Here is a 23,627-nt window from a genome sequence, read left to right on the forward strand (position 1 = left end):
CGCTCTCAACATCGCACTCACCATGTCTGTCACCATGGTTCTCACCATCACACTCTCCATCATACTCACAATCGCTCTCAAAATTGCTCTCACCATCGCACTCAGCCAAGCACTCTCCATCGCATGCACCATCACACGCGCTTTCGCTCTCATGCTCACTCTCACCGTCCCAATCACTGTCGCACCCACCATCATGTGCACTGCCGTATCACACTCATCACTGCACTCACCACTGCACTCACCGTTACTCTCAGCATCACTCTAACCATCACACTTATCCTCGCTCTCACCATCGGTCTCACCATGGCGCTCACCAAAGCTCGCAGCATGGCACGCACCAACGTACTCACCATCGTACTCACCATCACTCTCACCATCGCTCTCACCATCACTCTCACCCTCACACTCACGATCACTCTCACCCTCGCACACAACATCACACTCGCCATCGCACTCAACATTGCTCTCACCATCGCACTCAACATTGCTCTCATGATCGCTCTCACCATCGCACCCAGCAAATCACTCACCATCACTCTCACCATCGCCTCACCATCGCTCTCATCATCACTCTCACCATCGCTCTCACCAATGCACTCACCCTCGCAGTCACCATCGATCTCACCATCGCACTCACCATTGCTCTCACACTCGCACTCATCATCGCTCTCACCATCGCACTCACGATCGCTTTCACGATCGTTCCTATCATCGCGTTCAGCATGGCATTCTGTATTGCACGCAACATCGCAGGCACCATTGGTCTCACCCTCACACTATCCATCGCACTCAACTTTGCTCTCACTGTCGCACTCACCGTTGCACTCACTGTCTCACAAACTGTCGCATGCACCATGGCCCACATTTTTGCACGTAACATCGCACGCACTATCACTCTCAGCATTGCATCGAACATTGCACTCACCATCACTCTCACCATCACACTCATCATCCCTCGCACCATCGCATGCACCATCGGTCTCACCATCACACTCAGCATCGCTCTCACCATCGTACTCACCATCGCGCTCACCATCACACTCACCATCGCTCTCAACATCGCACTCACTGTTGAATTCACCATGGCTCTCACTATTGCACCCACCATCTCACTCACCATCGCTCTCACCATCACAATCACCATCGCACTCATCATCACACTCTAGATCGCTCTAACCATCAAACTCAGCATCGCAACTCCATCGAACGAACCATCGCACACACCATGGCTCTCACCCTTGCACTCACTGTCGCACTCAACATTGTTCTCATGGTTGCACTACACATTGAACTCACCTATGCACACACTGTTGTACGCACAGTGGCACACACTGTCACGTGCACCGTCACACGCACTATCTGTTTCACCATAGCACCGAACATCACACTCACCATCACTCTCTCCAACACACTCACGATAGCTGGCACCATCGCATGCACCATCGCACTCAGCATCGCACTCATCATTGCACTCACAATTGCTTTCACCACCTCTCTCACCATCTCACTCAGCATCCCAGTCTCCATCGCACACACCCTCACCCACACCTTCGAATTCACAATCGCTTTCACCATCACTCTCATCATCGCTGTCACCATCGCACTAACCATCGCACTTTCCATTGCTCTAACGATTGCATGCACAATCGTGCACACCATTGCACTCACCTTCACACTCACCATCTCTTTCCCCATCATGCTCACCATCTGACTCACCATCGCACTCACCATCACACGCACTTTGGCACTAACAATCGGTTTTACAATCGCACTCACCATCGCTCTCAAGATCGCTCCCAATATCACTCTCGGCATCGCACTCTCCATCGCATACACCCTGGCATGCACCATCACACGGACAGTTGCACACAGCTTCACTCTCACAATCACACTCACCATCACTCTCACAATCACCGTCATCATCGCACTCACCATCGCTCTCACCATTGCTCTCGCCTTTGTTCTCACCATTGCTTTTACCATCGCACTCCACGTCTCACTCACTATGGCTCTCATCATCGGTCTCACCATCGCCCTCAACATCACACTGACCATCGCACACACTATCACACTCATCATCACTCTCACCATCGCACTCTCCGTTGCTCTCACCATCGCACTCATCATCGAACACACCATAGCTCTCAGCATCACACTCACCATCGCAGTCACCATCACACTCAGCATCACACGGATCATTGCACGCAACATTGATGTCACCCTCACACTCACCATCACTCTCACTATCGCTCTCACCATCAGACTGATCATCGCACCCTCCATCGCTCTCACCATCGCTCTCAGCATAGCACTCACCATTGCACTCATTATCGCTCTCATCATCGCTTCACTCTGACCATCACACACACCATCTCACTCACAATTAAATGGACCAGCGCACGCAGCATCACTGTCACCGTCGCACTCACCATAGCTCTCACCATTGTTCTCACCATCTTACCCATCATCGCCCTCGCCATCGCACCCACCATCACTCTCACAATCGTACTCATCGCACTCATCAGCTCTCTCACTGTGGCAGTCACCATCACTCTCATTATCGCTCTCCCCATCGCACTCACCCTCACACTCACCATCACTCTCACCCTCGCACTCACCATCACATTCACCATCGCACTCACCATCGTTCCCACCATCGCACTCAAAATCGCTCTCACCGTCACACACAGCATAGCACTCACCATTGCACTCACCATCGCCTCACCATCGCTGTCATCATCACTCTCACCATCGTTCTCAACATCGCACTCACCTTCGCTCTCACCATCGCTCTCACCAACGCATTCACCCTCAGAGTCACCATCGATTTCACCATCACACTCACCATTGCTCTCACACTGGCACTCATCATCGCTCTCACCATTGCACTCACGATTGCACTCACCACCGCTCTCACCATCGGTCTCAATGTCGCAATCACCATCGCACGCGCCATTGCTCTCACTATCACGCACACCATCGCACTCACCATCACATGCACCATCCCACTCACCATCGCACTCACCATCGCTCTCAAGATCTCTCTCACCATCGCACACACCTTTGCAATCACAATCACTTTCAACATCGCTCTCACTATCACTGTCAGCATCGCACTGCCTATCACACTCTCCGTCGCTCTCACCACCACACACACCATCGTACGCTCCATCACACTCACCATCTCACTCACCATCACTCTCACGATAGCACTCACCATCGCACTCACCATCACCCTCAACATCGCACTCACCATCGCACTTACCATTGCACTTACCGTCGCTCTCACCATCACTCTCACCATCACACTCAACATCGCTCTCACCATCACCCTCACCATCGTTCTCACCATCGCACATGCCATCGCACTCACCATCACTCTCACCGTCGTTCCCACCATGACACTCAAAATTGCACTCACTGTCGCTCTCAAGACCACTCTCAAGATCACACTTGGCATTGCACTGTCCATTGCATGCAGCGTGTCACGCACCATCACATGGACCATCGAAAGCAGCATCGCTCTCACCCTCGGACTCACATCGCTCTCACCATCACACTCATAATCGTACACACCATCGCTCTCACCATCACCATCACCGTCGCTCTCACCATCACTCTCATCATCACACTCACCATTGCTCTCACCATCGCACTTACCATCTTCTCACCATAAGACTCACAGTCACACTCACAATCGCACACACCTTTGCACTCACATTCACTTTCACCATCACTCTCACCATTGCACTCCCCATTGCACTCCCCATAGCACTCACCATAGCATGCACTGGGGCACACAGTGTCACGTGCTCCATCACACGCTCTAACACTCTCACCATCGCTCTCAACATCGCACTCACCATGTCTGTCACCATGGTTCTCACCATCACACTCTCCATCATACTCACAATCGCTCTCAAAATTGCTCTCACCATCGCACTCAGCCAAGCACTCTCCATCGCATGCACCATCACACGCGCTTTCGCTCTCATGCTCACTCTCACCGTCCCAATCACTGTCGCACCCACCATCATGTGCACTGCCGTATCACACTCATCACTGCACTCACCACTGCACTCACCGTTACTCTCAGCATCACTCTAACCATCACACTTATCCTCGCTCTCACCATCGGTCTCACCATGGCGCTCACCAAAGCTCGCAGCATGGCACGCACCAACGTACTCACCATCGTACTCACCATCACTCTCACCATCGCTCTCACCATCACTCTCACCCTCACACTCACGATCACTCTCACCCTCGCACACAACATCACACTCGCCATCGCACTCAACATTGCTCTCACCATCGCACTCAACATTGCTCTCATGATCGCTCTCACCATCGCACCCAGCAAATCACTCACCATCACTCTCACCATCGCCTCACCATCGCTCTCATCATCACTCTCACCATCGCTCTCACCAATGCACTCACCCTCGCAGTCACCATCGATCTCACCATCGCACTCACCATTGCTCTCACACTCGCACTCATCATCGCTCTCACCATCGCACTCACGATCGCTTTCACGATCGTTCCTATCATCGCGTTCAGCATGGCATTCTGTATTGCACGCAACATCGCAGGCACCATTGGTCTCACCCTCACACTATCCATCGCACTCAACTTTGCTCTCACTGTCGCACTCACCGTTGCACTCACTGTCTCACAAACTGTCGCATGCACCATGGCCCACATTTTTGCACGTAACATCGCACGCACTATCACTCTCAGCATTGCATCGAACATTGCACTCACCATCACTCTCACCATCACACTCATCATCCCTCGCACCATCGCATGCACCATCGGTCTCACCATCACACTCAGCATCGCTCTCACCATCGTACTCACCATCGCGCTCACCATCACACTCACCATCGCTCTCAACATCGCACTCACTGTTGAATTCACCATGGCTCTCACTATTGCACCCACCATCTCACTCACCATCGCTCTCACCATCACAATCACCATCGCACTCATCATCACACTCTAGATCGCTCTAACCATCAAACTCAGCATCGCAACTCCATCGAACGAACCATCGCACACACCATGGCTCTCACCCTTGCACTCACTGTCGCACTCAACATTGTTCTCATGGTTGCACTACACATTGAACTCACCATTGCACACACTGTTGTACGCACAGTGGCACACACTGTCGCGTGCACCGTCACACGCACTATCTGTTTCACCATAGCACTGAACATCACACTCACCATCACTCTCTCCAACACACTCACGATAGCTGGCACCATCACATGCACCATCGCACTCAGCATCGCACTCATCATTGCACTCACAATTGCTTTCACCATCTCTCTCACCATCTCACTCAGCATCCCAGTCTCCATCGCACACACCCTCACCCACACCTTCGAATTCACAATCGCTTTCACCATCACTCTCATCATCGCTGTCACCATCGCACTAACCATCGCACTTTCCATTGCTCTAACGATTGCATGCACAATCGTGCACACCATCACACTCACCTTCACACTCACCATCTCTTTCCCCATCATGCTCACCATCTGACTCACCATCGCACTCACCATCACACGCACTTTGGCACTAACAATCGCTTTTACAATCGCACTCACCATCGCTCTCAAGATCGCTCCCAATATCACTCTCGGCATCGCACTCTCCATCGCATGCACCCTGGCATGCACCATCACACGGACAGTTGCACGCAGCTTCACTCTCACAATCACACTCACCATCACTCTCACAATCACCGTCATCATCGCACCCTCCATCGCTCTCACCATCGCTCTCAACATTGCACTCACCATCGCTCTCACCATAGCACTCACCTTTGCACTCATCATCGCTCTCATCATCGCTTCGCTCTCACCATCACACACACCATCTCACTCACCATTAAATGGACCATCGCATGCAGCAATACTGTCACCGTTGCACTCACGATACTCTCACCATTGTTCTCACCATCGCACTCATCATCATCCTCGCCATCGCACTCAGCATCACTCTCACAATCGTACTTATCGCACTCATCAGCTCTCTCACTGTGGCAGTCACCATCACTCTCGATATCGCTCTCCCCATCGCACTCACGCTCGCAGTCACCATCGCTCTCACCCTCGAACTCAACATCACATTCGCCATCACACTCACCATCGCTCTCAACATCGCTCTCAACAACGCATTCACCCTCGCAGTCACCATCGATCTCACCTTCGCACTAACCGTTGTTCTCACAATTGCACCCATCATCGCTCTCACCATTGCACTGAACTTCACTCTCAACATCTCTCTCACCATCACACTCACCATCGCATTCACCATCGCACTTACCATTGCACTTACCATCGCTCTCACCATCACTCTCACCATCACACTCAACATCGCTCTCACCATCACCCTCACCATCGTTCTCACCATCGCACATGCCATCGCACTCACCATCACTCTCAACGTTGTTCCCACCATGACACTCAAAATTGCACTCACTGTCGCTCTCAAGACCGCTCTCAAGACCTCTCTCAAGATCACACTTTGCATTGCACTGTCCATTGCATGCAGCGTGTCATGCACCATCACATGGACCATCGAAAGCAGCATCGCTCTCACCCTCAGACTCACATCGCTCTCACCATCACACTCATAATCGTACACACCATCGCTCTCACCATCACCATCACCGTCGCTCTCACCATCACTCTCATCATCACACTCACCATTGCTCTCACCATCGCACTTACCGTCTTCTCACCAAAAGACTCACAGTCACACTCACAATCGCACACACCTTTGCACTCACATTCACTTTCACCATCACTCTCACCATTGCACTCCCCATTGCACTCCCCATAGCACTCACCATAGCATGCACTGGGGCACACAGTGTCACGTGCTCCATCACACGCTCTAACACTCTCACCATCGCTCTCAACATCGCACTCACCATGTCTGTCACCATGGTTCTCACCATCACACTCTCCATCATACTCACAATCGCTCTCAAAATTGCTCTCACCATCGCACTCAGCCAAGCACTCTCCATCGCATGCACCATCACACGCGCTTTCGCTCTCATGCTCACTCTCACCGTCCCAATCACTGTCGCACCCACCATCATGTGCACTGCCGTATCACACTCATCACTGCACTCACCACTGCACTCACCGTTACTCTCAGCATCACTCTAACCATCACACTTATCCTCGCTCTCACCATCGGTCTCACCATGGCGCTCACCAAAGCTCGCAGCATGGCACGCACCAACGTACTCACCATCGTACTCACCATCACTCTCGCCATCGCTCTCACCATCACTCTCACCCTCACACTCACGATCACTCTCACCCTCGCACACAACATCACACTCACCATCGCACTCAACATTGCTCTCACCATCGCACTCAACATTGCTCTCATGATCGCTCTCACCATCGCACCCAGCAAATCACTCACCATCACTCTCACCATCGCCTCACCATCGCTCTCATCATCACTCTCACCATCGCTCTCACCAATGCACTCACCCTCGCAGTCACCATCGATCTCACCATCGCACTCACCATTGCTCTCACACTCGCACTCATCATCGCTCTCACCATCGCACTCACGATCGCTTTCACGATCGTTCCTATCATCGCGCTCGGCATGGCATTCTGTATTGCACGCAACATCGCAGGCACCATTGGTCTCACCCTCACACTATCCATCGCACTCAACTTTGCTCTCACTGTCGCACTCACCGTTGCACTCACTGTCTCACAAACTGTCGCATGCACCATGGCCCACATTTTTGCACGTAACATCGCACGCACTATCACTCTCAGCATTGCATCGAACATTGCACTCACCATCACTCTCACCATCACACTCATCATCCCTCGCACCATCGAATGCACCATCGGTCTCACCATCACACTCAGCATCACTCTCACCATCGTACTCACCATCGCGCTCACCATCACACTCACCATCGCTCTCAACATCGCACTCACTATTGAATTCACCATGGCTCTCACTATTGCACCCACCATCTCACTCACCATCGCTCTCACCATCACAATCACCATCGCACTCATCATCACACTCTAGATCGCTCTAACCATCAAACTCAGCATCGCAACTCCATCGAACAAACCATCGCACACACCATGGCTCTCACCCTTGCACTCACTGTCGCACTCAACATTGTTCTCATGGTTGCACTACACATTGAACTCACCATTGCACACACTGTTGTACGCACAGTGGCACACACTGTCGCGTGCACCATCACACGCACTATCTGTTTCACCATAGCACTGAACATCACACTCACCATCACTCTCTCCAACACACTCACGATAGCTGGCACCATCGCATGCACCATCGCACTCAGCATCGCACTCATCATTGCACTCACAATTGCTTTCACCACCTCTCTCACCATCTCACTCAGCATCCCAGTCTCCATCGCACACACCCTCACCCACACCTTCGAATTCACAATCGCTTTCACCATCACTCTCATCATCGCTGTCACCATCGCACTAACCATCGCACTTTCCATTGCTCTAACGATTGCATGCACAATCGTGCACACCATCGCACTCACCTTCACACTCACCATCTCTTTCCCCATCATGCTCACCATCTGACTCACCATCGCACTCACCATCACACGCACTTTGGCACTAACAATCGCTTTTACAATCGCACTCACCATCGCTCTCAAGATCGCTCCTAATATCACTCTCGGCATCGCACTCTCCATCGCATGCACCCTGGCATGCACCATCACACGGACAGTTGCACGCAGCTTCACTCTCACAATCACACTCACCATCACTCTCACAATCACCGTCATCATCGCACTCACCATCGCTCTCACCATTGCTCTCGCCTTTGTTCTCACCATTGCTTTTACCATCGCACTCCACGTCTCACTCACTATGGCTCTCATCATCGTTCTCACCATCGCCCTCAACATCACACTGACCATCGCACACACTATCACACTCATCATCACTCTCACCATCGCACTCTCCGTTGCTCTCACCATCGCACTCATCATCGAACACACCATAGCTCTCAGCATCACACTCACCATCGCAGTCACCATCACACTCAGCATCACACGGATCATTGCACGTAACATTGATGTCACCCTCACACTCACCATCACTCTCACTATCGCTCTCACCATCAGACTGATCATCGTACCCTCCATCGCTCTCACCATCGCTCTCAGCATAGCACTCACCATTGCACTCATTATCGCTCTCATCATCGCTTCACTCTGACCATCACACACACCATCTCACTCACAATTAAATGGACCAGCGCACGCAGCATCCCTGTCACCGTCGCACTCACCATAGCTCTCACCATTGTTCTCACCATCTTACCCATCATCGCCCTCGCCATCGCACCCACCATCACTCTCACAATCGTACTCATCGCACTCATCAGCTCTCTCACTGTGGCAGTCACCATCACTCTCATTATCGCTCTCCCCATCGCACTCACCCTCACACTCACCATCACTCTCACCCTCGCACTCACCATCACATTCACCATCGCACTCACCATCGCTCCCACCATTGCACTCAAAATCGCTCTCACCGTCACACACAGCATAGCACTCACCATTGCACTCACCATCGCCTCACCATCGCTGTCATCATCACTCTCACCATCGTTCTCAACATCGCACTCACCTTCGCTCTCACCATCGCTCTCACCAACGCATTCACCCTCAGAGTCACCATCGATTTCACCATCACACTCACCATTGCTCTCACACTGGCACTCATCATCGCTCTCACCATTGCACTCACGATTGCACTCACCACCGCTCTCACCATCGGTCTCAATGTCGCAATCACCATCGCACGCGCCATTGCTCTCACTATCACGCACACCATCGCACTCACCATCACATGCACCATCCCACTCACCATCGCACTCACCATCGCTCTCAAGATCTCTCTCACCATCGCACACACCTTTGCAATCACAATCACTTTCAACATCGCTCTCACTATCACTGTCAGCATCGCACTGCCTATCACACTCTCCGTCGCTCTCACCATCACACACACCATCGTATGCTCCATCACACTCACCATCTCACTCACCATCACTCACGATAGCACTCACCATCGCACTCACCATCACCCTCAACATCGCACTCACCATCGCACTTACCATTGCACTTACCGTCGCTCTCACCATAACTCTCACCATCACACTCAACATCGCTCTCACCATCACCCTCACCATCGTTCTCACCATCGCACATGCCATCGCACTCACCATCACTCTCACCGTCGTTCCCACCATGACACTCAAAATTGCACTCACTGTCGCTCTCAAGACCACTCTCAAGATCACACTTGGCATTGCACTGTCCATTGCATGCAGCGTGTCACGCACCATCACATGGACCATCGAAAGCAGCATCGCTCTCACCCTCGGACTCACATCGCTCTCACCATCACACTCATAATCGTACACACCATCGCTCTCACCATCACCATCACCGTCGCTCTCACCATCACTCTCATCATCACACTCACCATTGCTCTCACCATCGCACTTACCATCTTCTCACCATAAGACTCACAGTCACACTCACAATCGCACACACCTTTGCACTCACATTCGCTTTCACCATCACTCTCACCATTGCACTCCCCATTGCACTCACCATAGCACTCACCATAGCATGCACTGGGGCACACAGTGTCACGTGCTCCATCACACGCTCTAACACTCTCACCATCGCTCTCAACATCGCACTCACCATGTCTGTCACCATGGTTCTCACCATCACACTCTCCATCATACTCACAATCGCTCTCAAAATTGCTCTCACCATCGCACTCAGCCAAGCACTCTCCATCGCATGCACCATCACACGCACTTTCGCTCTCATGCTCACTCTCACCGTCCCAATCACTGTCGCACCCACCATCATGTGCACTGCCGTATCACACTCATCACTGCACTCACCACTGCACTCACCGTTACTCTCAGCATCACTCTAACCATCACACTTATCCTCGCTCTCACCATCGGTCTCACCATGGCGCTCACCAAAGCTCGCAGCATGGCACGCACCAACGTACTCACCATCGTACTCACCATCACTCTCACCATCGCTCTCACCATCACTCTCACCCTCACACTCACGATCACTCTCACCCTCGCACACAACATCACACTCGCCATCGCACTCAACATTGCTCTCACGATTGCTCTCACCATCGCACCCAGCAAATCACTCACCATCACTCTCACCATTGCCTCACCATCGCTCTCATCATCACTCTCACCATCGCTCTCACCAATGCACTCACCCTCGCAGTCACCATCGATCTCACCATCGCACTCACCATTGCTCTCACACTCGCACTCATCATCGCTCTCACCATCACACTCACGATCGCTTTCACGATTGTTCCTATCATCGCGCTCAGCATGGCATTCTGTATTGCACGCAACATCGCAGGCACCATTGGTCTCACCCTCACACTATCCATCGCACTCAACTTTGCTCTCACTGTCGCACTCACCGTTGCACTCACTGTCTCACAAACTGTCGCATGCACCATGGCCCACATTTTTGCACGTAACATCGCACGCACTATCACTCTCAGCATTGCATCGAACATTGCACTCACCATCACTCTCACCATCACACTCATCATCCCTCGCACCATCGCATGCACCATCGGTCTCACCATCACACTCAGCATCGCTCTCACCATCGTACTCACCATCGCTCTCACCATCACACTCACCATCGCTCTCAACATCGCACTCACTGTTGAATTCACCATGGCTCTCACTATTGCACCCACCATCTCACTCACCATCGCTCTCACCATCACAATCACCATCGCACTCATCACCACACTCTAGATCGCTCTAACCATCAAACTCAGCATCGCAACTCCATCGAACGAACCATCGCACACACCATGGCTCTCACCCTTGCACTCACTGTCGCACTCAACATTGTTCTCATGATTGCACTACACATTGACCTCACCATTGCACACACTGTTGTACACACAGTGGCACACACTGTCGCGTGCACCGTCACACGCACTATCTGTTTCACCATAGCACTGAACATCACACTCACCATCACTCTCTCCAACACACTCACGATAGCTGGCACCATCGCATGCACCATCGCACTCAGCATCGCACTCATCATTGCACTCACAATTGCTTTCACCATCTCTCTCACCATCTCACTCAGCATCCCAGTCTCCATCGCACACACCCTCACCCACACCTTCGAATTCACAATCGCTTTCACCATCACTCTCATCATCGCTGTCACCATCGCACTAACCATCGCACTTTCCATTGCTCTAACGATTGCATGCACAATCGTGCACACCATCGCACTCACCTTCACACTCACCATCTCTTTCCCCATCATGCTCACCATCTGACTCACCATCGCACTCACCATCACACGCACTTTGGCACTAACAATCGCTTTTACAATCGCACTCACCATCGCTCTCAAGATGGCTCCCAATATCACTCTCGGCATCGCACTCTCCATCGCATGCACCCTGGCATGCACCATCACACGGACAGTTGCACGCAGCTTCACTCTCACAATCACACTCACCATCACTCTCACAATCACCGTCATCATCGCACTCACCATCGCTCTCACCATTGCTCTCACCTTTGTTCTCACCATTGCTTTCACCATCGCACTCCACGTCTCACTCACTATGGCTCTCATCATCGGTCTCACCATCGCCCTCAACATCACACTGACCATTGCACACTCTATCGCACTCATCGTCACTCTCACCATCGCACTCTCCGTTGCTCTCACCATCGCACTCACCATCGAACACACCATAGCTCTCAGCATCACACTCACTATCGCAGTCACCATCGCACTCAGCATCACACGGATCATTGCACGCAATATTGATGTCACCCTCACACTCACCATCACTCTCACTATCGCTCTCACCATCGGACTGATCATCGCACCCTCCATCGCTCTCACCATCGCTCTCAGCATAGCACTCACCATTGCACTCATCATCGCTCTCATCATCGCTTCACTCTGACCATCACACACACCATCTCACTCACCATTAAATGGACCATCGCATGCAGCATCCCTGTCACCGTCGCACTCACCATAGCTCTCACCATTGTTCTCACCATCGCACTCATCATCGCCCTCGCCATTGCACCCACCATCACTCTCACAATCGTACTCATCGCTCTCATCAGCTCTCTCACTGTGGCAGTCACCATCACTCTCATTATTGCTCTCCCCATCACACTCACCCTCACATTCACCATCGCTCTCACCCTCGCACTCACCATCACATTCACCATCGCACTCACCATCGCTCCCACCATCGCACTCAAATTCGCTCTCACCGTCACACACAGCATAGCACTCACCATCGCACTCACCATCGTCTCACCATCGCTGTCATCATCACTCTCACCATCGTTCTCAACATCGCACTCACCTTCGCTCTCACCATCGCTCTCACCAACGCATTCACCCTCGGAGTCACCATCGATTTCACCAACGGACTCACCATTGCTCTCACACTCGCACTCATCATCACTCTCACCATCGCACTCACGATCGCTTTCACGATTGTTCCTATCATCGCGCTCAGCATGGCATTCTGTATTGCACGCAACATCGCAGGCACCATTGGTCTCACCCTCACACTATCCATCGCACTCAACTTTGCTCTCACTGTCGCACTCACCGTTGCACTTACTGTCTCACAAACTGTCGCATGCACCATGGCCCACATTTTTGCACGTAACATCGCACGCACTATCACTCTCAGCATTGCATCGAACATTGCACTCACCATCACTCTCAACATCACACTCATCATCCCTCGCACCATCGCATGCACCATCGGTCTCACCATCACACTCAGCATCGCTCTCAACATCGCACTCACTGTTGAATTCACCATGCCTCTCACTATTGCACCCACCATCTCACTCACCATCGCTCTCACCATCACAATCACCATCGCACTCATCATCACACTCTAGATCGCTCTAACCATCAAACTCAGCATCGCAACTCCATCGAACGAACCATCGCACACACCATGGCTCTCACCCTTGCACTCACTGTCGCACTCAACATTGTTCTCATGGTTGCACTACACATTGAACTCACCATTGCACACACTGTTGTACGCACAGTGGCACACACTGTCGCGTGCACCGTCACACGCACTATCTGTTTCACCATAGCACTGAACATCACACTCACCATCACTCTCTCCAACACACTCACGATAGCTGGCACCATCGCATGCACCATCGCACTCAGCATCGCACTCATCATTGCACTCACAATTGCTTTCACCATCTCTCTCACCATCTCACTCAGCATCCCAGTCTCCATCGCACACATCCTCACCCACACCTTCGAATTCACAATCGCTTTCACCATCACTCTCATCATCGCTGTCACCATCGCACTAACCATCGCACTTTCCATTGCTCTAACGATTGCATGCACAATCGTGCACACCATCGCACTCACCTTCACACTCACCATCTCTTTCCCCATCATGCTCACCATCTGACTCACCATCGCACTCACCATCACACGCACTTTGGCACTAACAATCGCTTTTACAATCGCACTCACCATCGCTCTCAAGATGGCTCCCAATATCACTCTCGGCATCGCACTCTCCATCGCATGCACCCTGGCATGCACCATCACACGGACAGTTGCACGCAGCTTCACTCTCACAATCACACTCACCATCACTCTCACAATCACCGTCATCATCGCACCCTCCATCGCTCTCACCATCGCTCTCAACATTGCACTCACCATCGCTCTCACCATAGCACTCACCTTTGCACTCATCATCGCTCTCATCATCGCTTCGCTCTCACCATCACACACACCATCTCACTCACCATTAAATGGACCATCGCATGCAGCAATACTGTCACCGTTTCACTCACGATACTCTCACCATTGTTCTCACCATCGCACTCATCATCATCCTCGCCATCGCACTCACCATCACTCTCACAATCGTACTTATCGCACTCATCAGCTCTCTCACTGTGGCAGTCACCATCACTATCGATATCGCTCTCCCCATCGCACTCACGCTCGCAGTCACCATCGCTCTCACCCTCGAACTCAACATCACATTCGCCATCACACTCACCATCGCTCTCACCATCGCTCTCAACAACGCATTCACCCTCGCAGTCACCATCGATCTCACCTTCGCACTAACCATTGTTCTCACAATTGCACTCATCATCGCTCTCACCTTTGCACTGAACTTCGCTCTCAACATCTCTCTCACCATCACACTCACCATCGCATTCACCATCGCACTTACCATTGCACTTACCATCGCTCTCACCATCACTCTCACCATCACACTCAACATCGCTCTCACCATCACCCTCACCATCGTTCTCACCATCGCACATGCCATCGCAATCACCATCACTCTCACCGTCGTTCCCACCATGACACTCAAAATTGCACTCACTGTCGCTCTCAAGACCACTCTCAAGATCACACTTGGCATTGCACTGTCCATTGCATGCAGCGTGTCACGCACCATCACATGGACCATCGAAAGCAACATCGCTCTCACCCTCGGACTCACATCGCTCTCACCATCACACTCATAATCGTACACACCATCTCTCTCACCATCACCGTCGCTCTCACCATCACTCTCATCATCACACTCACCATTGCTCTCACCATCGCACTTACCATCTTCTCACCATAAGACTCACAGTCACACTCACAATCGCACACACCTTTGCACTCACATTCGCTTTCACCATCACTCTCACCATTGCACTCCCCATTGCACTCACCATAGCACTCACCATAGCATGCACTGGGGCACACACTGTCACGTGCTCCATCACATGCTCTAACACTCTCAACATCGCTCTCAACATCGCACTCACCATGTCTGTCACCATGGTTCTCACCATCACACTCTCCATCATACTCACAATCGCTCTCAAAATTGCTCTCACCATCGCACTCAGCCAAGCACTCTCCATCGCATGCACCATCACACGCGCTTTCGCTCTCATGCTCACTCTCACCGTCCCAATCACTGTCGCACCCACCATCATGTGCACTGCCGTATCACAGTCATCACTGCACTCACCACTGCACTCACCGTTACTCTCAGCATCACTCTAACCATCACACTTATCCTCGCTCTCACCATCGGTCTCACCATGGCGCTCACCAAAGCTCGCAACATGGCACTCACCAACGTACTCACCATCGTACTCACCATCACTCTCACCATCGCTCTCACCATCACTCTCACCCTCACACTCACGATTACTCTCACCCCCGCACACAACATCACACTCGCCATCGCACTCAACATTGCTCTCACGATTGCTCTCACCATCGCACCCAGCAAATCACTCACCATCACTCTCACCATTGCCTCACCATCGCTCTCATCATCACTCTCACCATCGCTCTCACCAATGCACTCACCCTCGCAGTCACCATCGATCTCACCATCGCACTCACCATTGCTCTCACACTCGCACTCATCATCGCTCTCACCATCACACTCACGATCGCTTTCACGATTGTTCCTATCATCGCGCTCAGCATGGCATTCTGTATTGCACGCAACATCGCAGGCACCATTGGTCTCACCCTCACACTATCCATCGCACTCAACTTTGCTCTCACTGTCGCACTCACCGTTGCACTCACTGTCTCACAAACTGTCGCATGCACCATGGCCCACATTTTTGCACGTAACATCGCACGCACTATCACTCTCAGCATTGCATCGAACATTGCACTCACCATCACTCTCACCATCACACTCATCATCCCTCGCACCATCGCATGCACCATCGGTCTCACCATCACACTCAGCATCGCTCTCACCATCGTACTCACCATCGCTCTCACCATCACACTCACCATCGCTCTCAACATCGCACTCACTGTTGAATTCACCATGGCTCTCACTATTGCACCCACCATCTCACTCACCATCGCTCTCACCATCACAATCACCATCGCACTCATCACCACACTCTAGATCGCTCTAACCATCAAACTCAGCATCGCAACTCCATCGAACGAACCATCGCACACACCATGGCTCTCACCCTTGCACTCACTGTCGCACTCAACATTGTTCTCATGATTGCACTACACATTGACCTCACCATTGCACACACTGTTGTACACACAGTGGCACACACTGTCGCGTGCACCGTCACACGCACTATCTGTTTCACCATAGCACTGAACATCACACTCACCATCACTCTCTCCAACACACTCACGATAGCTGGCACCATCGCATGCACCATCGCACTCAGCATCGCACTCATCATTGCACTCACAATTGCTTTCACCATCTCTCTCACCATCTCACTCAGCATCCCAGTCTCCATCGCACACACCCTCACCCACACCTTCGAATTCACAATCGCTTTCACCATCACTCTCATCATCGCTGTCACCATCGCACTAACCATCGCACTTTCCATTGCTCTAACGATTGCATGCACAATCGTGCACACCATCGCACTCACCTTCACACTCACCATCTCTTTCCCCATCATGCTCACCATCTGACTCACCATCGCACTCACCATCACACGCACTTTGGCACTAACAATCGCTTTTACAATCGCACTCACCATCGCTCTCAAGATCGCTCCCAATATCACTCTCGGCATCGCACTCTCCATCGCATGCACCCTGGCATGCACCATCACACGGACAGTTGCACGCAGCTTCACTCTCACAATCACACTCACCATCACTCTCACAATCACCGTCATCATCGCACTCACCATCGCTCTCACCATTGCTCTCGCCTTTGTTCTCACCATTGCTTTTACCATTGCACTCCACGTCTCACTCACTATGGCTCTCATCATCAGTCTCACCATCGCCCTCAGCATCACACTGACCATCGCACACACTATCACACTCGTCATCACTCTCACCATCGCACTCTCCGTTGCTCTCACCATCGCACTCACCATCGAACACACCATAGCTCTCAGCATCACACTCACCATCGCAGTCACCATCGCACTCAGCATCACACGGATCATTGCACGCAACATTGATGTCACCCTCACACTCACCATCACTCTCACTATCGCTCTCACCATCAGACTGATTATCGCACCCTCCATCGCTCTCACCATCGCTCTCAGCATAGCACTCACCATTGCACTCATTATCGCTCTCATCATCGCTTCACTCTGACCATCACACACACCATCTCACTCACAATTAAATGGACCAGCGCACGCAGCATCCCTGTCACCGTCGCACTCACCATAGCTCTCACCATTGTTCTCACCATCTTACTCATCATCGCCCTCGCCATTGCACCCACCATCACTCTCACAATCGTACTCATCGCACTCATCAGCTCTCTCACTGTGGCAGTCACCATCACTCTCATTATCGCTCTCCCCATCGCACTCACCCTCACACTCACCATCGCTCTCACCCTCGCACTCACCATCACATTCACCATAGCACTCACCATCGCTCCCACCATCGCACGCAAAATCGCTCTCACAGTCACACACAGCATAGCACTCACCATTGCACTCACCATCGCCTCACCATCGCTGTCATCATCACTCTCACCATCGTTCTCAACATCGCACTCACCTTCGCTCTCACCATCGCTCTCACCAACGCATTCACCCTCAGAGTCACCATCGATTTCACCATCGCACTCACCATTGCTCTCACACTTGCACTCATCATCGCTCTCACCATTGCACTCACGATTGCACTCACCATCGCTCTCACCATCGGTCTCAATGTCGCAATCACCATCGCACGCGCCATTGCTCTCACTATCACGCACACCATCGCACTCACCATCACATGCACCATCCCACTCACCATCGCACGCACCATCGCTCTCAAGATCTCTCTCACCATCGCACACACCTTTGCAATCACAATCACTTTCAACATCGCTCTCATTATCACTGTCAGCATCGCACTGCCTATCACACTCTCCATCGCTCTCACCATCACACACACCATCGTACGCTCCATCACACTCACCATCTCACTCACCATCACTCTCACGATAGCACTCACCATCGCACTCACCATCACCCTCAACATCGCACTCACCATCGCACTTACCATTGCACTTACCATCGCTCTCACCATCACTATCACCCTCACCATCGTTCTCACCATCGCAAATGCCATCTCACTCACCATCACTCTCACCATCGCTCCTACGATCACACTCAAAATTGCACTCACTGTCGCTCTCAAGACCACTCTCAAGATCACACTTGGCATTGCACTGTCCATTGCATGCAGCGTGTCACGCACCATCACATGGACCATCGAAAGCAGCATCGCTCTCACCCTCGGACTCACATCGCTCTCACCATCACACTCATAATCGTACACACCATCGCTCTCACCATCACCATCACCGTCGCTCTCACCATCACTCTCATCATCACACTCACCATTGCTCTCACCATCGCACTTACCATCTTCTCACCATAAGACTCACAGTCACACTCACAATCGCACACACCTTTGCACTCACATTCACTTTCACCATCACTCTCACCATTGCACTCCCCATTGCACTCACCATAGCACTCACCATAGCATGCACTGGGGCACACAGTGTCACGTGCTCCATCACACGCTCTAACACTCTCACCATCGCTCTCAACATCGCACTCACCATGTCTGTCACCATGGTTCTCACCATCACACTCTCCATCATACTCACAATCGCTCTCAAAATTGCTCTCACCATCGCACTCAGCCAAGCACTCTCCATCGCATGCACCATCACACGCGCTTTCGCTCTCATGCTCACTCTCACCGTCCCAATCACTGTCGCACCCACCATCATGTGCACTGCCGTATCACACTCATCACTGCACTCACCACTGCACTCACCGTTACTCTCAGCATCACTCTAACCATCACACTTATCCTCGCTCTCACCATCGGTCTCACCATGGCGCTCACCAAAGCTCGCAGCATGGCACGCACCAACGTACTCACCATCGTACTCACCATCACTCTCACCATCGCTCTCACCATCACTCTCACCCTCACACTCACGATCACTCTCACCCTCGCACACAACATCACACTCGCCATCGCACTCAACATTGCTCTCACCATCGCACTCAACATTGCTCTCATGATCGCTCTCACCATCGCACCCAGCAAATCACTCACCATCACTCTCACCATCGCCTCACCATCGCTCTCATCATCACTCTCACCATCGCTCTCACCAATGCACTCACCCTCGCAGTCACCATCGATCTCACCATCGCACTCACCATTGCTCTCACACTCGCACTCATCATCGCTCTCACCATCGCACTCACGATCGCTTTCACGATCGTTCCTATCATCGCGTTCAGCATGGCATTCTGTATTGCACGCAACATCGCAGGCACCATTGGTCTCACCCTCACACTATCCATCGCACTCAACTTTGCTCTCACTGTCGCACTCACCGTTGCACTCACTGTCTCACAAACTGTCGCATGCACCATGGCCCACATTTTTGCACGTAACATCGCACGCACTATCACTCTCAGCATTGCATCGAACATTGCACTCACCATCACTCTCACCATCACACTCATCATCCCTCGCACCATCGCATGCACCATCGGTCTCACCATCACACTCAGCATCGCTCTCACCATCGTACTCACCATCGCGCTCACCATCACACTCACCATCGCTCTCAACATCGCACTCACTGTTGAATTCACCATGGCTCTCACTATTGCACCCACCATCTCACTCACCATCGCTCTCACCATCACAATCACCATCGCACTCATCATCACACTCTAGATCGCTCTAACCATCAAACTCAGCATCGCAACTCCATCGAACGAACCATCGCACACACCATGGCTCTCACCCTTGCACTCACTGTCGCACTCAACATTGTTCTCATGGTTGCACTACACATTGAACTCACCATTGCACACACTGTTGTACGCACAGTGGCACACACTGTCACGTGCACCGTCACACGCACTATCTGTTTCACCATAGCACTGAACATCACACTCACCATCACTCTCTCCAACACACTCACGATAGCTGGCACCATCACATGCACCATCGCACTCAGCATCGCACTCATCATTGCACTCACAATTGCTTTCACCATCTCTCTCACCATCTCACTCAGCATCCCAGTCTCCATCGCACACACCCTCACCCACACCTTCGAATTCACAATCGCTTTCACCATCACTCTCATCATCGCTGTCACCATCGCACTAACCATCGCACTTTCCATTGCTCTAACGATTGCATGCACAATCGTGCACACCATCACACTCACCTTCACACTCACCATCTCTTTCCCCATCATGCTCACCATCTGACTCACCATCGCACTCACCATCACACGCACTTTGTCACTAACAATCGCTTTTACAATCGCACTCACCATCGCTCTCAAGATCGCTCCCAATATCACTCTCGGCATCGCACTCTCCATCGCATGCACCCTGGCATGCACCATCACACGGACAGTTGCACGCAGCTTCACTCTCACAATCACACTCACCATCACTCTCACAATCACCGTCATCATCGCACTCACCATCGCTCTCACCATTGCTCTCGCCTTTGTTCTCACCATTGCTTTTACCATTGCACTCCACGTCTCACTCACTATGGCTCTCATCATCAGTCTCACCATCGCCCTCAACATCACACTGACCATCGCACACACTATCACACTCGTCATCACTCTCACCATCGCACTCTCCGTTGCTCTCACCATCGCACTCACCATCGAACACACCATAGCTCTCAGCATCACACTCACCATCGCAGTCACCATCGCACTCAGCATCACACGGATCATTGCACGCAACATTGATGTCACCCTCACACTCACCATCACTCTCACTATCGCTCTCACCATCAGACTGATCATCGCACCCTCCATCGCTCTCACCATCGCTCTCAGCATAGCACTCACCATTGCACTCATTATCGCTCTCATCATCGCTTCACTCTGACCATCACACACACCATCTCACTCACAATTAAATGGACCAGCGCACGCAGCATCCCTGTCACCGTCGCACTCACCATAGCTCTCACCATTGTTCTCACCATCTTACTCATCATCGCCCTCGCCATTGCACCCACCATCACTCTCACAATCGTACTCATCGCACTCATCAGCTCTCTCACTGTGGCAGTCACCATCACTCTCATTATCGCTCTCCCCATCGCACTCACCCTCACACTCACCATCGCTCTCACCCTCGCACTCACCATCACATTCACCATAGCACTCACCATCGCTCCCACCATCGCACGCAAAATCGCTCTCACAGTCACACACAGCATAGCACTCACCATCGCACTCACCATCGCCTCACCATCGCTGTCATCATCACTCTCACCATCGTTCTCAACATCGCACTCACCTTCGCTCTCACCATCGCTCTCACCAACGCATTCACCCTCAGAGTCACCATCGATTTCACCATCGCACTCACCATTGCTCTCACACTTGCACTCATCATCGCTCTCACCATTGCACTCACGATTGCACTCACCATCGCTCTCACCATCGGTCTCAATGTCGCAATCACCATCGCACGCGCCATTGCTCTCACTATCACGCACACCATCACACTCACCATCACATGCACCATCCCACTCACCATCGCACGCACCATCGCTCTCAAGATCTCTCTCACCATCGCACACACCTTTGCAATCACAATCACTTTCAACATCGCTCTCATTATCACTGTCAGCATCGCACTGCCTATCACACTCTCCATCGCTCTCACCATCACACACACCATCGTACGCTCCATCACACTCACCATCTCACTCACCATCACTCTCACGATAGCACTCACCATCGCACTCACCATCACCCTCAACATCGCACTCACCATCGCACTTACCATTGCACTTACCATCGCTCTCACCATCACTATCACCCTCACCATCGTTCTCACCATCGCACATGCCATCTCACTCACCATCACTCTCACCATCGCTCCCACGATCACACTCAAAATTGCACTCACTGTCGCTCTCAAGACCACTCTCAAGATCACACTGGGCATTGCACTGTCCATTGCATGCAGCGTGTCACGCACCATCACATGGACCATCGAAAGCAGCATCTCTCTCACCCTCGGACTCACATCGCTCTCACCATCACACTCATAATCGTACACACCATCGCTCTCACCATCACCGTCGCTCTCACCATCACTCTCATCATCACACTCACCATTGCTCTCACCATTGCTCTCACCATCGCTCTTACCATCTTCTCACCATAAGACTCACAGTCACACTCACAATCGCACACACCTTTGCACTCACATTCGCTTTCACCATCACTCTCACCATTGCACTCCCCATTGCACTCACCATAGCACTCACCATAGCATGCACTGGGGCACACAGTGTCACGTGCTCCATCACACGCTCTAACACTCTCACCATCGCTCTCAACATCGCACTCACCATGTCTGTCACCATGGTTCTCACCATC

At 51.9% G+C, this 23,627-nt stretch overlaps 1 protein-coding gene across 1 annotated transcript in view; it reads left to right on the top strand.

The window, feature by feature from the left end:
• The first annotated feature begins 16,275 nt into the window (after nucleotides 1–16,275).
• Nucleotides 16,276–23,627, top strand: part of LOC138842935 (uncharacterized) — a 171,310-nt gene continuing 163,958 nt past the window's right edge. Inside the window, exon 1 of the mRNA XM_070046940.1 lies at nucleotides 16,276–16,465. Within this exon, the coding sequence (XP_069903041.1) occupies nucleotides 16,276–16,465 (190 nt within the window). The remainder of the gene's footprint in view (nucleotides 16,466–23,627) is intronic.

This window comes from Globicephala melas, chromosome 13 (genome assembly GCF_963455315.2).
Source record: "Globicephala melas chromosome 13, mGloMel1.2, whole genome shotgun sequence".
NCBI lineage: Eukaryota > Metazoa > Chordata > Mammalia > Artiodactyla > Delphinidae > Globicephala > Globicephala melas.